Here is a 21917-nt window from a genome sequence, read left to right as displayed (position 1 = left end):
GGCAGTTCCTAAACTGCCTGTCTCCTCACTTCCTCAATTCTGCCTCCAAGAAGCAATGATGACTCAAAAGATATTGTCCTTGATATGAGGGCATTATGTGGTTTATGTGATGTTGAATGTAGACATGAATCCCATTGCACCAAGTCCCAATTAGCTGAGGAAGTCTAAGGATTTGCCTAGGAATGATGTGTTGCTCTGTTGGTGACTTTCACAATTTGGACCATTGATTCCCAGGCATGACTGTTACTCAACTTTTTCACAAGCAGGAAAATCACTATTAAATGATACTAAGTCCAACATCGATCATGTAACTACGATAGTATGTACAAGTTACAATATGATGTGAAAAATATTTTTGTTTACTTTATAGAAAATAGGAACAGTTATATTTACAGTTGTAAAATTCTTATCGAAAGACAGAAGCTCAGGGTGAAAGATGTTCGAGTGAGTTTTATACCAGTGACATGAAAAAGTCAATCGTAATTGGCTCTGGGTTCATACACCTTTAGTGTAACAAAATTCAAGGGCTTTTCAATGACTTTATCCAATTTTTTCAAGGTCCCCGAAGCCCAGCACACTTTAGGTATATTTATCAATGGCCATTTAAAGGATTAGTGAGAGTGTTGTAATTTCCTGACAAGAAGCTTCCTAATATTTGTGCAATGGGCTTGAGACTTTATAATAGAGAATAAAAAATAAAAATCTTAGGAGAATAATAAAAAACTTTACTTCTGTGAAAAACAAATGAATTCCGATCTTTATATGAAGAAAAAAAACTACAGATTACACAGCAAATTAGGTACACTAGGTTCAACAGATCTTTAAATTCTTACCTCCAACCACACTACAAGTACAACTACTGGAGATCAGAGTCTGCTTGTATGACAGTCACAAATCATCATATGAAGAACAAAATACAATGGATGGATAAAAACTAGACAAAGTAGAATAGTCACAATCTTTTCTTTAAATTCTACACTCTAATATATAATTTGCACACATGACTGCACTACAACCACTGACTTTTCAAGTACTAAGTTCTTTAACATGGTCAGCAATTTCCTTTTTAATAGTTTCCATTTTTGACTGCTTGTGCAGTTTCTCTTTCTTCAGTGCATTGGCTTGTGTAACAAAGGAGATTTTTCTGGTAGCTTCTGCCTTTTCATATAATTTGTCTGATGCTTTCTTGAGATGCTGCATGCTGTCCTCAATCCTTTGCTTCTTTTTCTTCAACTCCTCCAGAGCTTCAAGGGTCTTTTTTCTTTTAGCTGTCTGTTTAGCTGATTTGGCCTTCAAAATGCTCATCCTCAAGGTTCTGTATGTCTCTTTGCCTAGCCAACTAGCAGAACATCTGAAGTTCCTTTGAAATGTGTACACCTGCCAGGCACAACACTTACAACTATCAACAGGATGGAAATTTTGATTGAAATTTAGAGTTGATAGCCCTGTTATTTGGAAAAGACAAATTTGTACAATGTTTCATTATGGAGGTATAATCCACCATTATTTCAGTTTCATGTATATGGGAAATTAATTACCAAGTCTAGTATTCTTGTTTTGACACCAACTGGGGTTGAAAACATACTTCCCAGGCAATTTGCTAGAAGGGAAATGGGTAAGCTCTCACAGAAAAATACCCAGATACATCTTCTGTATTCTCAATGCCGCATACACGTGTTTATCCTTTTGCTGGTGTGAAAGCAGCCTCCTGAATATTGGGTAGCAACTGAAGTTAATGGAGACTGCAGAATCCTACCTTCTCTCTCTGACACACTTCATGAAAACCCATTGATCAACCTCGTATATAGTGATTTGTCTGCAGTAGACAAAATCGATTTCTGGAATAACTTCAATGCATGATATGATGCATTCATGTAGTGTCTTAAAATCGTCTGCTGCAAAAGCATGCTGCGTGATGCCAAATATAAATTCATAACCCAAACACGTTAATAAGCCACAAAAACAACACTTATTACTAAACGAGTGAGAGACAACATGCAGTGCAAGAGTGCAATAATATGAATAATAACATAAATTAGTGATACCATGTTGGAGGATAAGCTCAAAATAAAAAAAGGCCAAGAACGTGACAAAGTTCACATACAAATTGGCAAAATTAACAAAATAATAAAGACCACCTTAAGTCGATTCCTTACTAAACACTAAAAATCCAAGTTTTGGGATGGAAAGTGAAAACCAGCAAGATAAACACAGGATTTTCATGAGGTCAACAAAACAATGTTGTCAGCAAAAGCTTAAAACTAGTGACACCTGTTGGTGGTAAGGGAAAGTAATAGGCAAGAAGTTTTACTGTCTGTCATCTATAGATGGAAAAGACAATATTTTTCATTTAGGGAGGGCTGGATTTGTGAAGTTACAAGCTTATTTTGCTAACATCATTGTGATCATGGAACATATATTTTGAAGAAATATGTAATCATGATCACTGAGCTGCTTGTGTTTATGTCTTTTCTACCTTGCAAAATGCCTTGATAACAAAGACATCTCAACATTAATGTCACAGGCCATGCTCTTCGAGTATTTTATTGTGAGATCATCTGCTAGGCTGAAAAGGAGCACCCAAATTACTTCAGACAAAAACACGATGACAATGATGTCAATTTTTTATTACCCCCCCCCAAAAAAAACCAAACAAAATTACCAGAAAAGAAATCTTTGGGAGAATTGGACATGTGAATCAGACAAGCTATGAGGGAATGATGATGATGGTTTCATGTCCTGCTTATCATGTGTTATTAATCCATTCTGTATAATAATAACAATGTATATTTGTACCATAATAAACAACTGGTAACTTTATAATTTTACATCACCCCCTAAAATTTCCTTGTACCTTTAGTTTGGACCAAGAGACGGTACATACCACCTCAACCACAAAAGCGAATGTTAACAATTATCCCACCAAACCTGACAAAACATGGTCAAGTTTCGTAATTGTTCAATTATATGACCTAGTTGTCACCTGATGCTATGATCAGCAAAATGGTACATGAGTCTGAATTGATAATGGCAGTTGAACAGCATGAATGGTTATTGTTGAAAAAATGTACATCAAACACTGACAATGCCAACTTTAATTACACAAATGGGCATCACACTAATTACTATCCCAGTCCCAATTTAATAACTCCTGATGCCTGCATTCATAACAGCAAGGACCACTATAAAATTAGAGAGAAACTATTAGGCCCCCAGCAATTTTACCTCAAGTCCTAGCATTCAACAAAATTATTATCAGAAAAGTTACCTTTTCCTCTCTATATCAGCCATCAACTTCTTCACATCTTCAACTGTCACCTCGTAGAAATCATCTGGCAAATCTGAAATGGTTTATTGTAAAGACTAGAAAAGAAAGCCATTTATAATACATGCATAAATTGAAAATCTTACATGGGAATTAATTTTAAATTAAGTAGATGAAACAATGTGAATCATCTGCACCTCTGAGAGCCTTGGCTAGTGAAAGAATTATTCAATGAGTTTCAAAAATTCCATTTGAAATAAAAACAAATGTGAGATTCTGTTTGTTACATTATGACCATAACAACTGACCCCAAGTGGAGCCTCATATTACACACCTGGCTTATGTAACTTATCAGCTGACCAGTTCACAGAGCTGGTTTATGTTTGTGGGTTTTAGATATAATTTTTCAGCACATAATAGGCTATACATGGCAGCCAGTATAACTGGAGGAGGAAGAATCCGGGAAATCCCTGGGAACAACTGCCAATCCACAGGAAGCTACTGGCAAGCTTTCTTCTCACAACAAATCTGATGCAAGATGTATGGAGCATGACAGGACATGTGGTGATAAATGTTACTTCATTCCCTCAAAGTAATTTTTCATTCCTTTAAGGTAGTATTTCAATACCTCAAAATAATAATTTGTTCCCTCAAATTATCAATTTGTTCCCTTACATTAACATTTTGTTCCTTCAAATCATGAATTCATTCTCACAAAATGAAATGAACTTCAATATCCATGGATCTACCAATCTGTAGTTTGTCTTCTATATGTATCACAAGTTCAAGTTGAGGCTACAATTTGGAGGGCAATTTCATAAATGACATCACATTTGTACTGTATATCTCTATTCATGGTAAACTTTTCAGGCAACAATCTCTTTCCTATTAGATACCCTGCAATTCATTTAAATTCTAAATCAATTTCCAATAAAAATCTACTGATTGTTCATACATTTAAAACAAAGGAACACTTTAATATCAAATAAATGTGCAGTTCACATTCCAATGACAATGGCTTCTCAAATTCACCATACAGTCGATGTCTGACATGTTACGGGAGAATGGCTTCTTGAATTCAATGTCAGCAGGTGTCTGACATGTTAAAGTAAAGGAACCAATTAAGAAAACTATTACAAAATATCACACTATAATTACATATCTCACATAAAACTGGCACTCATCATCTGAACTAAGCAGTAAACTAATCCCCAACTCATTATTTTGAGGGAACAAAAAAAATAACTTTAGGGAACCAATAAATATTTTGAGAGAACTGAAACATAACTTGTGAGAATGAATTATCAATTTCAAGGAACAAATTATTATTCTGAGGGACCAAAATACTAACCTGACAGAACAAAATATTAATTTGAGGGAACAAAATAATATTTTTCAACCCATATTCTCCTCAGTGCTCCATAAAGATGACATCATTAATATGTGTGGATCTCACACATGATCAAACCCATCCAAAATATTGATGATGTAAACCAATATTTCATGTCTGATAAAAATCAGATCAGAAATATGGCTTCCACTCTGATGGAGAGAGGAGGATCAATGGTCATATCATTGAAAAATGGGGGGGAGGAGGGAGTGAGAGATCGAGATTGAGATTGAGATCTGTACAGATATTTCATGCAATAAAAGCTGTGAAATATTAAGAATAAAACATAAAAATGAGAAAGACAGATATGAAGGACTACAGTGATGACTAATAGTATACCTTGTTATGGTTAAATTGACCAAATGAGCTATGCATAATCCACAGAATACAAGAAAGCCACCAAGACCATAAATCAATTTTTTAAATAGGTTTATTCCTCAAATTGAAATCACATAACATCAGTCACTCAGTCTGAATGGCAGTGATAGTACTCAAGGACAGCATGTACCTAATGCCAAAATCTTCAATATATGGTGAGCTTATTCCTGAAACTAATACTGTACTTTAAATATATCAGTAACCTGATTATTCCTACTGCTGCAGAAGACACTGAAAACTAGCAACATGGAAACACTTTTCCAAACCTAAATGATTCTACTATATCATCAAAGAACTACTTAGTTTACATCACAAACATAATCTAAGCAAACTAGGCAAATTTGAAAACTTTATGGAAATAACAGTATCTGTTAGCTGCATGGATAATGTGAGGGAAATATATTGACTATTTTTTCAAGATCATGAACAAAGAGTGAAATTATTTATGTGAAAAATATTAACCTTCATTACCCACTTCTCCTCTATTGACATTTTCATCGAGGCTAAACACAACAGTTTGTCTTTCTACAGGCTGAAAGAGAAAGATAGTGCAGTACCATGCATTTTGCAATTATAATAAGTGTTGTTTTGTTTATCAAAGTTTAGTCTGCAACAATTTTAATTGGAAATTTAAATACCATGCTACTGTTATCCTTTTTGTTAACACTGTTTCAGAAAATTAAAATCTTAAAAAAGCAGATGTGTAACTACTTTTCCCATGTAGTTAAAATAAAGTGCTACATTGCCATGAAAAATCTTGATATCATCATTAATACAATATAATCCTACTGAATGCTCTAGTTAAATGATATTTGTTGGCAGGATCATTTAGAAAATTGTACGTAGTCAATATATTGAGAATTGGAAAACAAGTGCATTTCACATATAAAAATCATTCTCCTGTAACTTTTATGAATAAAACAAACAATACACTACATTCACAAATTAGTAAAAACTGTGCCAGAATATATATTCAGAGTTACACATAAATAATGATGGTAGAGAAAAACAGTGAGTGGCAAACAAATATATTTACAAATATGCAAACAATACCACAAAATGACACATTATACAACTGTCTTGTAATAGCATCCCTACTAATGACCTTGATCTTTTGAGCTAGAAACCTGACTATGGTATGATAAGGTATACATCTGGGCAAAGTTCATTACAATATCTGTATGGGTTAAGAAGTTACAGCCTGGAAAAGGAAACAGGACAATGACTTAAGTTAATCTTAACCAAGCAAAAACATATAACAGGCCAAAATTTCATTAAAATATCTTCAAAAGTTAAAAAGTTATACCTGTAGGTGGATATAAATCATAGACAAAACACCATCTACTTCTGATACATACATGGGCAAAGTTTCATTCAAATATCTTAGTGGTTCAAAAACAATATTATGGACAAAGATACAAGTTATACAATTACAATTCCCTTCCTGGGATCTTAACCTTGAAGATGGGAATGGCTACCTTATGCAATACATCATGTAGTCAATATATATATCTGAGCCAAGTTTAATTAAATCTCTCCAACAATTATAATGCTGTGGCCGGGACAGATTTTAGTTTTTGCAGTCTGGTTGGAGCAAACAGAAGAATAAAACAACACAGATCCTGATCTGCTAGTATATTATGCAATGGCAGATCATGGTATATGCTGTTTCCAGCCGGACTTGAATTATAATCTTGTATATATGGTTAGCAGCTAATGTCGAGTCTAAATGACTGCACAGTCTCTTTGTTAAATTTAAAAAACAAAACAAGCATTAAAGTCTACAAACCTTAAAATCCTCCGGAGTAACTTTACTGGAAGAAAAAAAAATGAGAAGATGAGGCTCAAATTATACAAACAGTAAACTAAACTTTCTTCAGGCAAGATTTTAAATACAGATTCTTCTTCCTTTAGTGTATGATTATTACAAAATGGATACCATGAATACTTGTTTATAAATTAAGTCAAACTGCAAACAACATAGATGTTGATCTGCCATAGCATAATACGCTTGCAAATCAGGGTTGTGTCATTTTTCTATTAATTACACCTAACAAGCAGTGCAGATGCAGATCTGCTGGCGTATTATGCAATGGCAGGTCTGGGTCTTTGCAATTTGCAGTTGGGCTTGTCTTATAAGCAAGTATATATGGTAATAAATACTGCAAACAGCATGTGATATGCTAACTTTGTTATCTTTTGCTGCTAATTAACTTGGCCCTTGAACTAGAGATCTGACTAATGTACGATATGGTGTGGACCTGGATAGTGCTTCCTCAAGACACAGACCCTGATCTTTTGTATATCTATATTTTTTGTAAGTCCTGGTATGGGATTTTATCTAATTTTTTTATCCTTTTTATTCATGGCTGTAAAATATACACAATGTCTTAAGTTAGTTTTGCCAATGTGACCTGAGTCTGTTAAGAGCATAATATTACAAAGGATCTATCAATATATGCTTATGTATGTGTTGACAATTATCAATAATAATCTTAAAAATAAGACTTAATGGCACCTTTGGATTAATTTCTCATTGGCTGATGGGGATTTGACATTTCTAGACTTCAGTATCTTCCCATTGGTTGGGCTAGGTGATATAAATAGGCAAGTTCAACACAAAATGAGTAGTGTGATTGTCATGTGGTGTATATTGTGAAATAGAGCCATACTATTAGGTGTATATAAGGAGAGAACTGAGCAATCAGATTCATTCTGATTTTGGAGTCTAATTTCCTGTTGTAAGTCTGTAGATGTATTTTATGTTGTACTTAGATATTATTCGAGAGGAAAAACATTTGTATGGACTGTTCAGTGGAAATATAAAGTGCTCATTATCTGGACTATAATATCATTCTGGAACTGATGTGAATTATTCAAATGTCATGACTCTTGGTGGACCAGTACATTTCTGGTTTTGAAATTTATACAGAACTTTTAATTTGTTCAGGACTTTCACAGAACTTTGTCAGGATTATTCTGGATTCACATAATAATACTTTAAGTTCCTCTCACATTTCCATTTATGACTTTGATAATTAAATTCTTTGTTAAGTTTTACAACACTTGGTTTTGTTTCTTTCTTTTACTATGTAACCATGGAGTCATAGGAGTGATCCAATGTGCCAGCAGATCAGGATCAATGTTGTTTGTTCAACTGATTACTTCTAACAAATTGCACAGACCCAGGTCTCTACAATATACAGTTGGATTCAACATCCACTGAGCATATATGGTACCAACATAACTATCTTCAATGAGGTTGTTGTTGTGGACTTAAGGCCATTTTTCAGTACATGACAGGCTATATATAGCAGCCAGTATAAATGGTGGAGGAAGACCCTGGAAAGAACCACCAACCTATGGGAAGCTATTTGCAAGTTTTCTCACATACCCACATTGGCCAGACTCAAACCCATGTGGACAGAGGTGAGATTGCAGTGATTGAAAAAGGCAAGTGTTTTAGACCACTCCATCCCTGAAAGTGGTGGAATATGGAATTTTGTGGAAAAATTTACATTTTTTCTCAAATTTAATTCCTGACATGCTGATAAGTTTCGTGATAAACAACAATTCGGTAGATATTACTATGTCTTTTCTAAGATTTTTTATCACTTTTCTGCATGCAGATGTATATAGTACCTCTGTTGAGGTTTGGACCGAGACAAGGGAATCCCAGCCAAGGGGTTACATTATTTGTCTCACCAGGAGCCTTGCTGATGGGGGAGACATATAATGTAACCCCGCAACTGGGATTTCCTTGTCTCGGTCCAAACCCCAAAGTAGATTATTTTTCTCACCCAATATTTTCCTTTAAAGTAATAAGAACTCTTCACTAGTGTAATATAGTTTACATTCAAATGTTTACATGTGGCTCATTAATACAAATATGTTAATGAGGGCTGTGGTGTGAAGTACATCTGAAGTACACAGTTTATATGCGTGAGCAAAGAAAAATAACAACATAAAATGTTGAATAGTAATCAGGTATTATCACATTTAATATATGGATGTTATATGAAATTAATAAATAATTGATATTTATTACAAGAAACTGTTTCATTTTCATCAGTTCCAATTCTGAAAAGTTATATTGTAAATAATGAAAGTTACTGGGTACTCAGCTCTAGTGTAGTTATACTTAGCACAAGCTGTATCAAAGAGTAACATCTTGCTTTAAATTATTCATGGATAATTAGAGATCTGTGTCACTATTGTACATAACTCTCCTTTTCTTTGGAGGAGGTGAAATTGCATGTGACATACTTGGGATGTCCTTAATACTGATTGTAAAATGACCCCCGCATATAAAAGACCCTCCAAATACGGACCCTAGCGGAGAACCATGTGCTAAACTTTCAAGTTCACTGATTCTTTGAAGATTTGTTTTTTCTGTCATGGAGATATGGCAGGTGCTACTGTGAAATTTGCTTATAGATTATTGTGTTGATGGATAAAAGATTCCTTCTGGCTGGTAAGTGCATTATTTGTCGTTAAATATTGTAGGTATATTTTTGATTTAACTGGGACACAATGGAGATGCTTAGCAAAATTAGAATAAAGATTGTTTGACATAACACATACCTGGCTGTTACCAAGTTTTCTGTAGTTGTTAAGAGAGTTGGAAGGCTATGAAGTGTATAGGTCTATAGTCTATGTGCATGGATCAGTGTTTTCTGTCATAGTTCATTTCACACAGCATGGAGAATTTTATCCTATCTATAGCACAGTCAATTTTCAGGTCAGCATCATTAAATGTAGCTAACAGTATATAACTGTATATAATTTGTTTCACAAGAAGTATTTAAAACTAGATAGTTAACTTTAGCTACATTTAGCGACGCTGACCTGAAAATGTACTGAGCTAGGCCTGCATATAGGATAAAACTGACCATGCTGTGTGGAATGAAGTAACATAATATCAAAAAGCTTGACATCGTGTGCATGTGTGTCTTTGTCTCTCTTGAAATGTTTTTGTATGTTTTTTTCTCAAAGATGGATTGACCTTAAGTTACTATGTTTTTGTTATATATTTGTTGCTGTTGTTGTTTGATGTTAGATCAACTACATCAGGCACAACAGAAGACAACAAGAGTTTCTTTTTAAAAAAAGTATTTCTGAGTGTGTGGACAAATTGACTGAGATCACTGGTCTGAGATGGGTAGACTGAGATTAGAAAAGTAAGGTTAGCAAAACAGCTAGATTTCTCTGTCACATGGGTGAAAAAGAACAATATCATCACTACTAGTCAAGCAGTAATATTTGTGCATTTCAAAAGCAAAATAATGATTAATGTACATACTCTGCGAACATTTGCATCAGCAAATTATTTGACCAAAAGTATCCCACCACAATGCTGTGGTATTAAATTGTCCCCTTAAAATCGTTTACCCATAAGGGCATTTGCAAGATCAACTGAGATGAAATTATCAGATGTGGGAAATTTCAAAGTCAAGCCTTTCAAGGCTTAGGTTTAGCACACACAGTATTGGCAGGATTAGAAAAGTTCAATTGTTATACTCTTGATCAGCTTGGATGTAAAATCTTTCTGTACAATTGATACACTAAATTCAAGAAAATTACCAACCAAAGTATTTAAAAACTGCTGATTTAATATTTTCCTAAATTTTAATTAACCTTTCAATTTAGATAACTGTACTGTATGTTTTAAAAATGCTTGGCAAAGAACAGTGAGGATAAACTTGCATAGTCAGGTAAACAGTTTTGATAATTAAAAGATAACCAAGATAACAAAAAACATTTACATATGAATCGAAAGACACGTTTATATCAGAAAAAGTTATGGATCTTTTACTTCACTTCCATATTTAATCTCTATGAAGGACCTGCCCACAAGGAACAATATTATACTAACAAGGGAAGTAACTCTTATTAGCAAGCCAACATTTATAAACCAGTTTTACTTGCTAGACAAACCATGTCATGTACACACAAAACTTGTAAACTTTAGTGAAAAGTCGAACTACATTGTTCATAGCTGACAATTAACAATTTGCTCTACATATGGAAGCTTGTAAGTCTGGAGTCAATTTAGTTCAGAATATTGCTAAATATATATTTTTCTTTATGAAAATACAGTAAATATAACAAAATCTCAGTCAACAGCATTTCATTTACAGTGTGTACTCAGATTGAAGAATTTCATTAATACAGTACTAGAACAGCCTCTTTATTAAAAGGTCTCATGTAATTAAATGTGAAATAAACAAAAGACAATTTTAATTCTTTAGAAAAGCTGACTTCAACACTTGAAAAAATGTATAGTCGATGTTTTACCTTAATTCATTGTGATACAAGTCCATTCCTTTTGTCTTTTCTGGAAACTGTGAAAAGAAGAAATTTAGACTGAAAAAGAAAGGTTCTGAAGAACATAGGTTTTACATGTAAATGTCCTTATAAAGACATTCTGGTGATCTACCACTTTAACAACATCAGGCACATAAATCTAATCTCAAAGTTTCAACTGAATATACAATCTCATATAAAAGATGTGACATTCAAACTACAACATGTTCACTTTGCTGACATTGATGCCTTCAGCTTTCTGCTTACACAGGTGAGACTGAACTCCTAGAATATCAGGCTACAACTTTTAAACATATAGCAATATTATCATTGTGTTACAGTTAATTACAACAACTTGTACAGAACATGAGACTTTCAATAATTTTAACACAGGTCTGTATCATAAATGTTCATAACAATAATGCTATTGCCTCCAGAAATGTAATGAATGGTCTTGTCATTCAAAGGCATGACAAAAATGTATGTAGATCTGCATGCATATTTACCCTGAAAACATAAATGTTGATGTAGCTACAATACCATGAATGGTACATTATATACCTGCCCCGTGTTTAACAGTCCTTTATGTTGGTACCAGTACAGTATGGATTATTTGGGAGATTACTGACAGAGGTTTCAATAACTTCAACCTTTGGTCAAGGAAGTGGTTCTGAACAAGAATTAATGTGCTGAAACAATTATTTTCTTATCCGACTTAAAATAACTGTGACCTCTGGCTCCAGAATCTACAGTATTAGTATACTGTATGGTTCTCCCAAAATTTGTATTAGTATACTGTATGGTTCACCCAAAATTTGTAATAGTATACTGTATGGTTCTCCCAAAATTTGTATTAGTATACTGTATGGTTCACCCAAAACTTGTATTAGTATACTGTATGGTTCTCCCAAAATTTGTATTGGTATACTGTATGGTTCTCCCAAAATTTGTATTAGTATACTGTATGGTTCACCCAAAATTTTTAATAATATACTGTATGGTTCTCCCAAAATTTGTATTAGTATACTGTATGGTTCACCCAAAATTTGTATTAGTATACTGTATGGTTCTCCCAAAATTTGTATTGGTATACTGTACGGTTCTCCCAAAATTTGTATTGGTATACTGTACGGTTCTCCCAAAATTTGTATTAGTATACTGTATGGTTCTCCCAAAATTTGTATTGGTATGCTGTATGGTTCACCCAAAATTTGTATTGGTATACTGTATGGTTCACCCAAACCACATCTTATCAATACAGGTATGAGGGCTTATTTATCAGACTAACATGAACATATACAGTGCATCCAAAGTATCAAGATATATATTTATTCTTATCCACCACCACCCACTGGCTTCAATGCCATATGTAATTTAGTGATAAGATAAAATGCCTTAAAAGCTCAATCAATAGGTTTACTAATTATTAAACTGTACCACTTAAATGCATGCAGTAAGGATTTTTGTGACATGCAAGATATACTGTACATTTCAACTTATTTTTGCTATAAAAGATTTAATTAAACAATAAAAGTGAAAAAACAATAAAGTTTAAACGAACTTTTAAGTAAACTGATTTTCTATTGTGCTGAGTCAGTGTGCTGGCAATGAAAACAAATAGAAAATCAACTCTGAAAAAAGTGAAATTGTCACAAACACATCAGTCCACACTGATTACTGAAGAGAACGCTTATCGGATTCAATTGCGGCTTGCATCACTTTTACTCTGGCCTTAGTGTCAATACACAGCAAGTTCATTTAAGGACCATGGCTAGGCTACACTCGGAAGCTAAATATTTGAACGTGAGACAGTGGAGACTCAGCAGGATCCTAAAATCTTTCCAATGTGTGTTGACTGACATGCTGAAGGAAGCTCTGAGTATCATTTCATCAGTGAAGGACTTCGGTAAGGGAACCATCAGTTTCATGTCTTGATACATTCAAGTTTCTGAGTGAATCTGATAACAGAATTCAACAGGTGTCACTATCATGACTATGATTTCTAAAATCTCCTGCATATCAGTATGCCTTTAAGGACCGAAGGAATAAAATTTGTATAAGCTTTAACTGTCTGTTCAAACTAACCATGATAAGGGAATTTCTAGGCTGCATCCAAAACACCAAGCTCTTACCAATGTGATACAGTGTGCCATGAAACACACAGGATTATCAACAGTGTCTGAAAACCTTTTAGTAACACCATTCTTTACACCAATCTTTACAAATGTACCATCCATGCTGACAAACGAGGTGAGGGCCATTATACTGTGTGTTATTATAAGAAGCATCAAAATGTATGTTGAGGTAATGTGAGCTTTCAAGATGTTCAACACTAGCAAGCACTGTAACTGGATTTTTATGGTCATGGTCTACAACTCTAACAAGAATGCATTCTTGATCTGTAACTGCTGAATCAATACTAGGATTTAAAGGATGGATATGAATTCAGCTCGAGATATTTTATCCTTTACAATTTTTAGATATAATGTTGATGAAATCTATGCATGCAGTTCTGTCGATGTGGTCAGTTCCAATTTCAAATCCATTTCTGATTTGCACATCACAAAAGAGTTCATAGTCTTCAAAATTGTCTCTTCTTTGCTATGGCAAATGCTGTGTAAAACAGCTTCTTGTAATGCTTGGTTTGGCTCACATTGTATTTAAAGACTACTCTGTTTAAATCACCCACAACTTGTTTTCTTGGATTTGGCCTCTCATTATCACCCTGTAAATGACAAGTATTGTTCTTTGCACTTTTTTTATGTGTTCACAGTGTGTCTTTCACAACGTGTCTTTCCTTGTGACAACCGGTACTGAAAACAATCGACTGATTGTCTGCAATTGAGGGTATCTCTTAGATATATTACATAATGCAATTGTTTGCTTTCCATGGCCTAAATCTAAGGAAACTCCTGCATCCAGGAATCTTTGAACCCTTGTTTTCTTTCTTATAAAAATCATATTCCCTGTCACAGTAAATTTTAATTTAAGCTTGTTTTTTTTTTACATTTAATTCAAAGTTCACTTTTGGCCCAAGCTTTATAAGAAAACAATTGATCAATATGCATTCCCAGGAAAATGTAATATACTCCGCTCGTAATAGTTAAAAGGAGTCCAACAATGGGTTCAAAATGAAGGTTTACTCAGAGAAGTCATATTCTCCAAGTTACAGACCACAATTTACTTGTCCATGGACAAATAATTTTGCAAACGTTGCTCATTTATAAGAACAAATTTCCAACTTGGACTACACTGACAATGGTTTTCTGCATCTGTAAACAGTGTTCAAGATATGGAGGTAAAACCAAAAGATGTTCCGATAAAATCTTTGCTTTAGGTGCAGGAAAGTGATAAATGCAACTCAGCTAAGCTTTGCAGGCAAAATGAAAAAGCTTAAGGTACATATACATTTGGTAACATTGGAAATCTGATGATTTACCTTGAAATCGGAAAAAGGCAACTGCTGAGTGTGTTTCGTTTGTTCCTGTTGCTGTTGGTCATCTGGCATTACTAGACCCATGGCTGGCATAAATGACCGGGCAAGTCTCCTAGCTATCTGTAAAATAACAAAAGACCAAAGTGGGCTTGACATTATTCAACTGAACAATGTTATTAAGAAGCACACAAACTCCCTGGTTAGTGAACCAAAGAGATGAACTATTGTAATATAATACTGCCAAATTTTTGTATGTATGTCCTTGGATTGGAAAGTTATGGAATGAATTTATACATGGTAGAGAAAACAGTGGGCTTTAAGTAGACATACACTCAGGAGTCATTATTCAGTGATTAGCTCAGATGCTATATATAATATAATGCTGCACACACACATGCACACACACACACACACACACACACACACACACAGCCACTCCACACTCAGTTCAATATAGGTCTTGTCACTGGTGACTGAACTGCTGTTGAAGAAGCTAACCATGCTGTGTTTGTAGTGCTCTACTTTCTTCATTTACACGATCTTTCATTTTTAAATCACATCTATGTCTTATATTTATTTAATCAATATGAATAAAAATGGAAGGTCAAAAACAAAAAAGAAGCTTTCTAACAGTTTTCAAAAAGGATTTTGAATAGCTTCATGAGGCACAGAACTTCACTTTGTGGTAGACACACTGGGCAGGGATGTGAAGAGTTCATTTACAGTTGCCTGTAGCCAATCTTAACTCTGTTGGAAATGAACATGTATTCTGTACATGACACAAATAAACTATATGTATTGTATTTTGAATATACTGAACAGTGTATACATCTTGTGGTATATCAATAATAAAGTATACATACTATACCAGCCAAACTGGCATGTGTGATGTCAGTCTTTTGATATAAAACTCCTCAGCAGTTACCAAAAGGACCCTCCCTCATTTCATATTGTCAAATCGATTTCACTTTCCTTCTAACCTAAAAATGTCTGATCACATTGTGCACTTTTTTCAACAACTTATTTATCCACTGGCAATTTACAGTTTGTTACTGGAGATGCTCAATGTTTATAAAGGAAGTGAGCTTGTCATGTGATTGACTGGTTTTAGTCTTTCACCATTTCAAGTACATTTCATAACCTATGAGAGAGAAGCCACTATGGCAAACATACCAATGTTAGCTACTGGTGACCAAATGTCATGATAACTTGAGCTGATCAATACTGTGCTCCTCAGTATATTAGCTTTTGTCATCTAACAGCCAGTAATTATAAAAGTGACAAAACCCAACTTATTATATGCTCATTGTTTTCCCCATTAACTTTACATTGTCAGAATCGTTCAATATTCCCCGGTACTGAATGCGTGCGACAATACACATATAGCATTCACGTGAATAAAGGAACTACTTTCTATTGTAAACAAACAATGAGCAGATGCACTTTTGATTTGTAAACAAATCATATACACTCGCGTAAGAGGCTCTTTACGTTGTGGTTGTTTAAATTTGTTTCTGAATGAACTAAAACATGTTTTGTGGACTGCAATAAAACCAAGCTGTTTTAGCACATTCCGCATTGATACAATGTTACGGATTTAGGCTAGCTACATTATATAAAAGACCGAAGATTAGGTCCTTACAAATAACATACAAGTGACCAGGCATACACTGTCATCTTTATCTGGTGATAAGAATGGCAAAATAAAATATACTTACAGTTTTACATCCTGAATTTCCTCAAAATGTATTTTCTTAATTCTGCAAACCAAATTACATGAGCCATGTCATAGGTTTTTAATCTGGATTACACATTTCGAAACTGTGCTGTAATTTCGATGATAAGTGCAAATGCATCCTCTTTACTGCACTCAAAATGAAATAAGCATTAAATTCCATAGCGTCTTTTTGATAATTGTAATTGAAAGACTTAATATTTTTCCCACGTTATGATTTCAAACATTCAATGACAGAAACAGACACATTTGCAGACATAAACATACTTCTCCCGTGCCACTTCAATCCGATGTATTTCATGTATAATTTGCACAGATGAATCCAGTCCAAAATCACAAACTTTCGTTGAATCGAAACAAAATACCAAGATATATTCATTCCAGATCAAATGGAACAGTTGTAGCAATGCGCATTCATTCACAATATGACTGCAAATTTCAATTTTAACTAGACACGCCATTTTCTTTCAAAAGTTATGTCGAGCGCGCGACTAAGTTCAAATTTATCTGGGCGGAGTCATGTGCAGATTAATAATGATGTCATTGAGTAATGACAAATCTGCGCTTGTGAATTTAGTTTGGAATAAGGCATTCATTCATTTACGTTGTTTTCTTGTAGTGCATTTTGTTTATATAATTAAACCTTAGGTAGAATAACAAATGAGCAGATAATAAAAAGGTTACTGCATTTGTATGGGAAAATATGAACTCGTTTTGTCGGAAGGATATACTGCACTCACAAGTTTGTGCAGTATTCCATCAAAAAAAACTCGTTCATATCTTCCTATACAGATGCAGTAACCTATAAATACAGGGAACACACAGCAATAAGGGTAATAGGATTATAGACGGTTCTATATTGATTCAAATTTATTTGTCAACATATTAGAACAAAAGTCAATGTGTTGTATTTAGAAATCAACTAATATTTGTGAAATTTGTGTTCATAAACACCATTATGTGATCACCTGTCAAAGGTAAATTTTGCAGTTTAAAAACTAATATGCCATTTGTTGGTGGATCAGCATTACTGGTAAAACTATCTGTCATGTCTTTTCCTATTCCATTCAGCAATTATGGAGAATAGGATATTTACTGGTTTATAATTTTGGTAATGGTGGACTGCCATCATTTGTAAAAAAATTTCCTGTCAGTGTACATTCTATCAGATTTGATAGAAATGAAAAGCAGCTTTAAAAAAGTTGTTAAAAGGTTTTCTATTTTTTAAAATAACAGCCATATCTGATGTTGGATCTGCATTATTTGAACAAAATTCAAAGGTCTTTCCACCAGGATGCTCTAAGTATGGTTTTACCTGGTCCAGGATCTTTTATTAGACGTTTAAAATAGCAATTATCAACAGACAACATACCTGCTTTTTTGAAGAAAAAACATTGTAACAAAATTCATATGTTACAGTTGATTGGCATTTGTATAAGCTTGAAAGGTCTTTGTGCCACAATCTGATCAAATTATGTAGTGTAGTTTTGGAAAAGTAATTTAAAGGTTCATTTACAACTTTTTTTTTACTACATACTGGCATTTGTAAAGACCTGAAAGGCCTTTACACCATGATGCTCTCTGTCAATTTTGGATGAAATCAGTCAGGTGGTTTTTAGAACAAATTGACGGATGACAGTTGCCTCCTGAATACATCATAAAAAGTCAAGAATGTGCAGGGTGCTGGTGTGTGTGTGTAGCTTATGGTCAAACCAGCCTCACAAAAAAAAGGCTTTCAAATGGCCAAATCAGTGCAAATTAAACTAAATTAACAGCCATCTGCTTAAGGAAGCCTGGAGATGGATGCTCAGTACAGGTTTTAATTAATTATTTCTAAACACCACCACCACTACCATTTATGAGGTAATGTGATCTGTTCTGTAAAGTCAGAGTTGGGAACTTGTAAATTTAGGTAACACTTATTAAGTCAATGCTAATATGCTTTTAAACAAGGTACGTAACCTCCCTAGTTATGATCAAACCTGCTAAAATGGATACCAACATCTGCTAGAGAGGTTAACTTGCAATGGCCTTACATCCCATCAAGGTGGATGTCATGGTTAAGCTATTTTGTTTTGAGATGACACTAGGTTTGGAAGACTTCAATCTTGAACCTGACCATGAGTACAATAACCAATTCTGCCACCATCAGCATCACCATTAATTTGTATCTGTTTCTGAGAATAACTAAATAAAACACCAGTAGAAGCTAATCTCATAAATACACACAAACAATCATATTTTACCTCCTGCTCTTGTGGAGTAAGATCATTGAAATCGTCTGGTGTAAAAACCTGAACACCAGGAATGTTGAGTGCCCTTAGCTGCTCTGCCGCACTCCTCTGAGCAACCCTTGCATCTGTTGTCATCTTTTCTCCTTCCGTTGGAGTTCCCTCACTTGAATTACTGGTGTTGTCTTCTTTACCTGAGGAACTACGGTCAGGAAGAGGATATGCTTTGTCCTCGACATCCATGTTATTGGTTACCACATCTTTGCCCTGTGACGAACCAGAGTCAACTTCCATTGGTTCAGTTTCATCCTGTGACTTGTCAATTTTGGTATCTGCAGGAGCAGGCACTGATTTTGTGGGTTCACATGAGGGATCAAAATGTTTAGAAACTTGTGATTCTGTCAAAATTTCTGTTGCATCAGGAAATTTTTCTGATTCATTCCTTGCAATTTTTTCTGATGATGGTTCATGAGAACTTTCATCTTGCAAATCTTTTTCTGATGGCATGCCTTCCTCTGATTGGGATCGTTTGACTGCTATTTCCTGTAATCTGACTTTCTTTCTTCTTTCCTTCTCAATTTTGTCTATAATTTCTGCTAGTACTGCATCTTCCACAGGTCTATGTAACAGTCTGAGGAATACATCAAAATGAATAAGCAATGACTTATGCAACCAGTAAATGAATTATCTATTGCAGCCAGTATAACTGGTGGAAGAAAACCCAGGAAAACCCCAGTAAGAACCACTTAACTGTGGGAAGCTACTGGCAGTTTTCTCGCATACCTACATTGGCTGAGACAAAGACTCAAACCCATGTGGACAGAGGTGAGATGGCAGTGATCAGTAAAGGCAAGTGTTTTAGACCAATTGACTGCCTGGGACCCAGACTGAAATTTGTAATGTTAAAATGCATTAATCTATTTCACCCAAAAATGACACCTGGCAAAGCATTCCCCATACTGCAAGGCTTCTCTAATGACAAGTTATTCTGATTAAGATCTGTTTGGCATTTAAGGGCATGTTAGCACATGAAAGGTTATATTGTGCAAAAGGCAAATGGAGTAAAGTGCCTTGACTAGTGATGCGCCATGGCAGCCAAAAATGGACCTGTCCAGTCTAGACAGGAATTAAACTAGTGGTTCCAGCATGCATACAACTAAGCCACCATGGCTCAGTATCAGTAACAAGATACAACCATTTCCTGCATCAAAGTAGTTTATTAATTTGTACCAATCAAAATAGTGTATTAATTTGTACCAATCAAAATAGCATATTAATTTGTACCAATCAAAATAGTGTATTAATTTGTACCAATCAAAATAGTGTATTAATTTGTACCAATCAAAATAGTGTATTAATTTGTACCAATCAAAATAGTGTATTAATTTGTACCAATCAAAGTAGTGTCTTAATTTGTACTAATCACTGAAATAGTGTATTAATTTGTACCAATCATCAAAGTAATGTATCAATTTGTACCAATCATGGGACTGCCTTGGTTGCCCTTGATAAATAGCCTCATGAGACAAGGGCCAAATTAAAAACAATTTTGCTGACTTCATCATACTTTAACTTCAAGAACAACAGCAACTCTCTATAAAACATCCATTCTTTCTTCATTGGTAAAATGATACATTTACATATCTTATATGAAATGTTTGTTCACACTGTACTCTTTAATCTTCAAAGTTGACTAAGATTCTATCATACGTGAATGCAAGTAATGAAGAATGACCTCAATGAAATACAGCAAACAAGTGTGTGTGTGTGACTTGGATTTTTAATGTAGCTTTAACAATTTTACAGTCATATCCCTAAGATATCTGCAGTGTGGCAGTTTATATGATGTCTAGCACTGGGGCATCATGCCGCAGACATGTAGCATGATGTCCCACCCAGTCACATTATATTGACACCAGCACGACCAGTCCTAACACTAACCTCTTAATGCTGAGCGCCAAGTGAGGCAGCAGTTAGTACCATTTTTATAAGTCTTTGGTATGACTCAGCCGTGGATCGAACCCATTACCTCCCACAGCCGAGGCAGATGTTCTAAATACTAGGGCACTGGAGCAGTCAGCAACAAACAAGTAAAAGTGACATAGCTGAAAGATTATAAAATCTGGTATAATACCACACACCATCCTAGGGGATCACTTGAGAAAAAAGTCAGTTTGGGATGTCATTTATATGGAAATCAAAATACATATTGCCCTGGAATCTACAAAATAAATGCACTTGTTTCACATTAAATTTAAGAAGGTACAATCTGCGTAAGATCATCAGAGTATGATGCTGAAAATGAAGATTTTATTATTAACAAGAAAATAGACTGAAATGAAAATAATCTAAATTTAACTAGATTTGTACAGGATTCTCCACAGGTTTTCAGAATTGGGGGTGAAATGCATTTGGTTGTCAAAAACTGAAGATGAAATCTGAAAAGATGAAGATAATATAAAATCTGAAAAGTTCAAGATAAATTTTCAAACTAAAGCAGAAAGAGAAAAAAATTCATCATGATGGAGTAACAACTCTAAATAACTGAAACAGGGTGGGATATATATTTAAATATCCTGAAAATGAGTTATCCTACATATACAGTATTCCCTCAGTGTAAGACCCTTCATGGTATGGTAACTGTTGTAAACCAATTATGATCATGGATTCCATAACATTAGGTGGTAGTATAATTATATACATCATGTACTTCATTCTGAGACAGTCTCATTATAAGGCAGTATATTCTGGCTCCCATGGATGTCAGTGTTAGAATGGGGGAATACTTCATTATATGGCAGTGTATTCTGGCTCCCATGGATGTCAGTGTAAGAATGGGGGAATACTCCATTATAAGACAGTGTATTCTGGCTCCCATGGAGAGTGTTATAATGAGGGAATACTGTAAATCACCAAACATTATATTAAATTTCCACATGATAATTTAATCTGCAAACTGATTCAATTTGTCCCAGTGAATTTTACAAAGTGGCATGTGTGATATCAATCTAAATGTGAAAAAGTGAATTAAACATGCAGTTAATTATTATAGCTTTACAAAACATTACTCGATTGAGTGAAAATACAGATCACAAATCAGTTTTCATTAGTATTACTTTCTCTTTCTTGTCACTTTCTTGCCCGAGTTTAATATTTTATATATTCAAATCCATTCT

At 34.4% G+C, this 21917-nt stretch overlaps 1 protein-coding gene across 2 annotated transcripts in view; it reads right to left on the bottom strand.

Annotated features, from left to right (window-relative positions):
* LOC149805914 (tether containing UBX domain for GLUT4-like) overlaps positions 1-21917 on the bottom strand; it is a 76491-nt gene that overhangs the window by 32334 nt on the left and 22240 nt on the right. Inside the window, exons 6-11 of one of the 2 annotated variants that reach the window (XM_089950683.1) lie at positions 18757-19372; positions 14779-14895; positions 11331-11377; positions 6823-6847; positions 5505-5565; positions 3269-3341 (exon numbers count right to left, since the gene is read on the bottom strand). In XM_089950683.1, the coding sequence (XP_089806809.1) occupies positions 3269-3341; positions 5505-5565; positions 6823-6847; positions 11331-11377; positions 14779-14895; positions 18757-19372 (939 nt within the window). Of the gene's footprint in view, positions 1-3268; positions 3342-5495; positions 5566-6822; positions 6848-11330; positions 11378-14778; positions 14896-18756; positions 19373-21917 lie in introns of both variants that reach the window. The other variant, XM_089950682.1, reaches the window with a different exon arrangement.

The sequence above is a fragment of the Sinohyriopsis cumingii genome, chromosome 2 (assembly GCF_028554795.1).
Source record: "Sinohyriopsis cumingii isolate HCF-2022 chromosome 2, ASM2855479v2, whole genome shotgun sequence".
In the NCBI taxonomy this organism is placed as follows: domain Eukaryota; kingdom Metazoa; phylum Mollusca; class Bivalvia; order Unionida; family Unionidae; genus Sinohyriopsis; species Sinohyriopsis cumingii.
This window is presented reverse-complemented; position numbering and strand designations above follow the sequence as displayed.